This window comes from Lycium barbarum, chromosome 6 (assembly GCF_019175385.1).
Source record: "Lycium barbarum isolate Lr01 chromosome 6, ASM1917538v2, whole genome shotgun sequence".
In the NCBI taxonomy this organism is placed as follows: Eukaryota; Viridiplantae; Streptophyta; class Magnoliopsida; order Solanales; family Solanaceae; genus Lycium; species Lycium barbarum.
In genome coordinates this window covers 128,325,724-128,332,781 of record NC_083342.1, presented here as the reverse complement: position 1 = coordinate 128,332,781, position 7,058 = coordinate 128,325,724, and the positions used below count along the sequence as shown (strand labels likewise).

Below are 7,058 nucleotides of genomic sequence, written 5' to 3'. Positions count from 1 at the left end.
AATCCAGATTGACTTTTGAGGTACCAACTAGAAGCTAAGTGGATAAGAGGTTCACCTACACACAGTGGCGGACCCAGAATTTAAGGGTCGTGGGTGCAACTAAAAGATAACTACATTTAATATTGTTATTACCAAAAATGAAATGTTGACCAACAGGTTCGAACACAGGTCCCTTTCCACCCAAGCCTTTAAGTTCCACTTGGAAATCCAAGCACCCAACTGTCTTATTCGTTTCCAGGGTGCTTTTTTAACATTTATACCCAAATTTCATATATTTCTTATATAACTATACCCAGTCTACGTTGGATTTAACGGGTGCTGGAGCACCACGAAAAAGCACATAGGTCCGCCCCTGCCTACACAGGTCCTTCCGTAACAAACAAAATCCTGAAGTCCTTGTTGCATGCACTTTTTAAAATCTATATAAAGCAAATGACTTAATTAAAGCCAATGCCACATCCAAATCACATTAAGTCTATACACATTCTTCTTCAAGCTTCTGCGATCTACAGAAAAATGGCTAAGAATTACCACCTATCCTCCCTCTTACTACTTGCATTTCTCATTTTATTCTTCATTAATGGCAACATAACTGGCGCAACCGCACGCCACCTTCTAGAGACACCCCTCCCTGAGACACCTAAACTAGAACTCCCGAAAGTCCCAGCCTTGCCAAAGCCTGAAACCCCAACTATGCCGAAGCCTGAGAATCCAACAATACCAAAGCCTGAGATCCCTGCCATTCCAAAGCCCGAGATTCCTATTATTCCAAAACCTGAAGTACCACTTGTGCCAAAGCCCGAGCTACCAATTGTCCCGAAGCCTGATTTACCAAATTTGCCAAAGCCTAAGATGCCAACAATGCCAAAGCCTGAGCTACCAGTTGCCCCAAAGCCTGAATTACCGACATTGCCAAAACTCGAGCTTCCTGCTATGCCAAAACCCGAGCTTCCTTCCTTGAAAAAGCCAGAAGTCCCAACAGTGTCAAAGACTGAGGTTTCTCCAGCTATGAAAAAGCCTGACATCTCAACTATGCCAAAGCCTGAATTACCAACTTTGCCAAAGCCTGAGATCCCGGCTATGCCAAAACCCGAGATTCCTGCTATGCCAAAGCCTGAGATTCCAGTAATGCCAAAACTCGAGTTTCCTCCCTTGAAAAAGCCAGAAATCCCAGCAGTGCCAAAGACAGAGGTTCCTCCCGCTATGAAAAAGCCCGAGCTACCAGGTGTGCCAAAGCCTGAGATCCCTGCTATGCCAAAGCCTGAAGTTCCAGCTATGCCAAAGCCTAAAGTACCAGCTATGCCAAAGCCTGAGCTCCCAGCTATGCCAAAGCCTGAAATCCCAGAACTACCAAAGCCAAAAGTGCCAGAGCTTCCAAAGCCAGAAGTTCCAGCTACGTCAAAGCCTGAAATCCCGGAACTACCAAAGCCAAAAGTCCCAGAGCTTCCAAAGATAAAAGTCCCAGCTATGCCGAAGCCTGAAATTCCAGAACTGCCTAAGCCAACTCTTCCTTCACTCCCTCCACCGTACAAACCTGCTACTCCTTGAGTAAATTATATGCGATTGTAACTCTATTAGAAAGTACCCAACTGATGCTTTGAGATTACCATCTAAGTCTATGAAGTTTCCGGCATGGGCCGTCATGACATGGAGATAGTTTGGCACACATATTGGTTACTTTCTGCTAGGAGTAGAAATTGTAATTCTTTTATAGTATTTGAATTGGATGTACCATGTTTGATTTTTTATATACAAGTGTTTTTATGTACTTTCTATACACTGTTATACATCTATGATCTGTGTTACTTTCGTTTAGTTCCTATCATTGGCCATCTGTGTCTTTGCTCAATCGTTGTTTGTCCACTCTTCCCCTCTCCGCTTTTCTTTCCTAATTTATAATAACCAATTTCTTCCATCAAATTTCAAGAATATGGAATAAAGGATGAATTAGCATATTTAAGTGGCATAGAATAGAGTGGACCTCACATTTTATTGTAGAACCAAACTGATGATTTAACTTATATGAAGCACGGAATCTTTCATAGAATGTTCTTATATTTGAGCTGCTCAAGAGAGCAACATTTTCCCTTGGGATACAAATTCCCATAAGAGGATAAAAAACGCAAAATCAATTAATAGTACCAGAAAGCAAGTATCTTTTCAATTTTTGTTTCGTGTCAACAAACTTTGAACAAACAATAATATTCGTTAGTGGATAGCCTAAGCAACAAATAATTTTGACTTTGAGCATACATTTATATTTTTAAGAACTTCAAACTTGCATCTTTTTCCCTTGGAAATATCCTTGAATAAGAATTAGCATGTTTTAAAAAAAGTACAAGTGCATGTTGAGAAGGCCAAAAGAGCATAAAAAAAGTTTTAGCATCCACTAAAAGTAAGGTGTAGCTGTGTAATTGGAGATTTGATAGCTCTAGGAGGAGACATGCATTTTTTTGGTTGACTATTCACCTCTAGTATTCTTTGCGAAAAACAAGGTTGATGTTGGGAAGAACCCCAAATAGTGCAATAATCATATTGGTAAGAAGCCTCACAAGTTGTTTCCCATTTCTGAAAGGTATAAATCTGCTATTAAAATCAAAGTTAAATCTACTATTTCTTAGAGATGTTATGTTTTAGAAAAATGGAAAAAGACATTGACATCATATATTTAAATCATTAACGACATTCTTAAATGATGTTGATAACACATATATGCACTAAAGATTAAATTTAGAATGTTAAGATCTTATTTAAAATAAAAAAATGAATCCTATCTTCTAATATTTTAGAAAATGAACATTTAAAGATCAACTAAAGAAATTTTTTTCCAACGATAGATGTTCCTACCAGGTAATGCATATGAATTTGCAAGAACCAAATTTGAATCTCACTTCTTGGCAACACGTAATAATTAATTAGCACTATTAGCCTTCCAAGCTCTTTTCATTCTTCAAGGCCGATAGAATATGCGTTGATAAGATTCCATTTTTGATATAAGCATTTTCTGCCAATTTTAAGTTCTTTAACAACTTGAAAATTGAAACAAATCAATTCAATATTTAGCCCTGCAATATTTTTCATTTGGTTTACAATCACAATCTATGAAATTTATATTATATATAGGTATCTTTAGCATCATCCAAATGAATGGTCATATTCAATGCGGTAAAGAGAGCATTTGACCCTTTTTTTTTTCTCTTTGTAATTGGATTTAATTTTATCATTTATTCGTTCGTTATAGTATCTTTCAGTAATTGCTTTTCCATTCACCAGGATAATTGCAGTATACAATTATAAATTTACTATCATTTATTAGAAGATAAATTTTACTTTTTGGCATAAAAATAATTCAGAAGTTGAATTCAAAAGAGGGTAAATGGTCGTTCATTTTTTATGGATATTGTAGTAATTCAACTTTAGCGTTTCCTACTTTTAGCATATTATGAATAAAGCTCCGCAACAAAATTAAGCTGCTTTAAGTAAAATGCAATTCCACCATTATTTTCGTATAACTGTCACAAGCATTTTCTGCCAAGTGCCAGCTGAAGAGATGTGAGTAAGACGTGTTTTGACTATTACCTTATCAAAAATATATTTTTAATATCTATATTTGAGCAATATAGCTACCATAAGACAAATTCAAGATACTAAAATATTTGCAGGCAAATAGGTGAAAAGTTCAACTAACCATATCCCTTCAAATCCTCCTTGTTGCATGCATGTAAAACTTATATAAAGCCATATGGAAAACCAATGGAATATCAAAATTTCATTTGCTTTTAACACATTTTTCTCTAAGCTTCTTCGATCTGAGAAAAAATGGCTCAGCATTACAACCTAACCTCTCTCTTCCTGCTCACATTTATCTACTTTATGCAAGACCACATGATAACTACTGCAACTGCACGTCGCCTTCTAGAGACGCCTCTTCTTGAAATTCCTAAACCAGAATTCTCGAAAGCTCCAACCTTGCAAAAGCATGTGTCAAAGCCCGAAATTCCAAATTGGACAAAGTCGGAGATCCCCGCTGGCCCAAAGCCTGATGGCCCGACAGCTTCAAAGCCCGAGTTTCCAAGTTGGCCAAAGCCCAAGCTTCCATCTTGGCCAAAGCCTAAGGTCCCAGCTGCGCCGAAGCCTGAAATCCCAAGTATGCCAAAGCCAGAGCTTCCATCATGGCCAAAGCCTGAGAAACCTGCTACTCCAAAGCCTGAGTTTCCAAGTTGGCCGAAGCCCGAGCTTCCATCTTGGCCAAAGCCTGAGGACCCAGCTGTGCCGAAGCCTGAAATTCCAAGTGTACCAAAGCCCGAGAAACCTGCTGCTCCAAAGCCGGAGTTCCCAAGTTGGCCAAAGCCTGAGGTCCCAGCTGCACCGATGCCCCAGCTTCCATCTTGGCCAAAGCCTGAAGTCCCAGCTACGCCGAAGCCCGAGCTTCCATCTTGGCCAAAGCCTGAGGTCCTAAGTGCACCGAAGCCTGAGCTTTCATCTTGGCCAAAGCCCGAGAAACCTGCTGCTCCAAAGCCCGAGTTTCCAAGTTGGCCAAAGCCTGAGCTTCCATCTTGGCCAAAGCCCGCGAAACCTGCTACTCCAAAGCCCGAGTTTCCAAGTTGGCCAAAGCCTGAGCTTCCATATTGGCCAAAGCCTGAGGTACCAGCTGCGGCGAAGCCTACAAAGCCTGAGCTTCCATCTTGGCCAAAGCCTAAGACACCTGCTGCTCCAAAGCCAGAGTTTCCAAGTTGGCCAAAGCCTGAAATCCCAAGTATGCCAAAGCCCGAGCTTCCATCTTGGCCGAAGCCTGAGGTCCCAGCTGCGTCAAAGCCCGAGCTTCCAAGTTGGCCAAAACCTACGCTTTCTCCACCACACAAACCCGCTACTCCTTGAGTAACTACGGTGTCTTTCGTGTGCTTTGACACACGTACTTGTTGGCAGAATAATTCATTTGTAGTATTTGGTCTCGAATGTTCCTTGTTTAACAAGTTATTAAGTCTTACTTTTATGTATTTCTTATATGGTGTATTAAAGCTATAAGCAATGTGACATTCGGGAGATACTTTGATATATATAAGTTTTGTCATTAGCCGTTTCAGATTTTGCTCAGTCGATGTTATTAGTTTATTCTTTACCTCCGTTTCAGCGAAATGTTACCATTTTTTAAGTCTCTTAAATATATACATACTAGAAAATTTAAGCGCCAGTGGCATTGACTGCTCTGAAAATACACTTGACACGTTTTATTTGGTGTATATTACTCCTAGCTAACTAAAGAATTAATCGACCTTTTCTGAATAAGCTTTCATTTTTAACGGCCAATTTTTCAGTTATGTAAGAGAACATAACTTCTGAATTAGTGGAACTGCATGTCTGGTAGTTATCACTTATCCGATCAAGATATTGCAGTTAATTTTATCAAAACTAAAATTATCAATCTATTATTGTTTCTTAAAAAGCATTTTGAGGAATGTAATTTATAAGCAACCAGGGACATGTATGTTATGAATTTACAACGATAATCTTAATCTTAATTTATAACAAAGGTCACAACCGCTAAAAATTAGATACACAAATATAATTTTATTTTCCTCAGTTTTTTTTTTTAAAATTGATCACTCTAGCCATGAATGGCTAAAAATTCCTATAGTAGATTAGTTCATTTCATTTGAAAGAAAAAAAAAAGTTTCGTACATTTCATATAAAATCCATAATTCTATGCAGAGTAGGAAAGAACCAGCAACCCGACAATCATATTATATCCTGTTAAAGTTCAATTCATGTTTTACCAGATGTGAGTTGACTCTCTTTTGCCCAATTTTAACAAGTAATCCAAGATAAATTCTCTAGCTAGATATAAGAAAAATTAAATGTATAGTTTTTCTGTTTGACACTCGTAATATCTAGCAAACTTTCATAGCAAACTAAAAAAAAAACAAAAAAAGACCCTCGTAATTTCTGTTTGACGACGTGTTGTTGCAGAGTCCGGAGCCAAAATGGCATGTTTTTGAAGCTAATACCCCAAAATAGGATGCCTTTTTTTTTTTATACCAAAATGGGTATTTCGTTGGTTATCCAATGAAATACCCACGAGAAACACTGTTCCGATCCGGATTATTTGTTGCAATTCGCTACAAGTGTAGCGAAATGTAACAATTTTTTTTTTTTTTTTTTTTTTTTTGCATTTCGTTGGTATATGAACGAAATAGGATTTTTTTTTTGTATTTCGTTTATTAAAAAATGAAATATGAAAATATTTTTTTTTTGTATTTCGTTTATTAAAAAACGAAATAGGAAAATATATATATATTTTTTTTGTGTTTCGATTATTAATGAACGAAATAGGATAATTGTTTTTTTTTTTTTGTATTTCGTTTATAAAAAAACAAAATATGAAAATATTTTTTTTTATTTCGTTTATATAAAAACGAAATAGGAAAATATAATTTTTTTTTTTTGTATTTCGTTGGTATATGAACGAAATAAGATAATTTTTTTTTGTATTTCGTTTATATAAAAACGAAATAAGAAAATATTTTTTTTTCGTTTATATAAAAACGAAGTAGGAAAATATATATATATATATATATACCAATGAAATAGGATAAAAAAAAATTGTATTTCATTTATATAAAAACGAAATAGGAAAATATTTTTTTTGTTTCGTTTATATACCAACGAAATGTTTTGTTCCATTTCGCAGGTATATAACGAACCCCCCCCCCCCCTTTTTTTACCGTTTTTCTGCTCTCCATATTGCTATGGTTTTAATTTTATTTTTTTATTCATTTCTGTTGGTTCAATCAGTTTCAGACGAGCATTGAATGATTGTCAAAATAATATATTTTACATTTCGTGACTTAATTTGCGAAATTTTTTACTTTTCTCCGTTTATAAATATTGTCCTATCCTTACCTATGGTATATCCTTCGTCTTTAAATTTTCTTTTATCATCTCATATCTTTCATCTATTATTTTTTTCTTATCTGTTTCATATTGTAGACACTGAAATTTAATCGAACTTAAATCCACAAATTAATTTGGATCATATTCTAAATTCTAAATGTATTGGT

At 36.2% G+C, this 7,058-nt stretch overlaps 2 protein-coding genes across 2 annotated transcripts; both read left to right on the top strand.

The window, feature by feature from the left end:
• The first annotated feature begins 516 nt into the window (after positions 1-516).
• Positions 517-1,548, top strand: LOC132644648 (protein PELPK1-like). Its single transcript, XM_060361246.1, has one exon. The coding sequence runs from the start codon at positions 517-519 to the stop codon at positions 1,546-1,548; it is 1,032 nt and encodes a 343-aa protein (XP_060217229.1).
• A 2,271-nt stretch (positions 1,549-3,819) lies between these two features.
• On the top strand, positions 3,820-4,878 carry LOC132644647 (protein PELPK1-like). The gene has a single exon (XM_060361245.1). It carries the CDS (start codon positions 3,820-3,822, stop codon positions 4,876-4,878), a length of 1,059 nt encoding a protein of 352 aa, XP_060217228.1.
• Positions 4,879-7,058: the final 2,180 nt, after the last annotated feature.

Coding starts and splice junctions, on each gene's coding strand:
- LOC132644648 (XM_060361246.1), top strand. CDS start 517: ATGGCTAAGAATTACCACCTATCCTCCCTCTTACTACTTGCATTTCTC.
- LOC132644647 (XM_060361245.1), top strand. CDS start 3,820: ATGGCTCAGCATTACAACCTAACCTCTCTCTTCCTGCTCACATTTATC.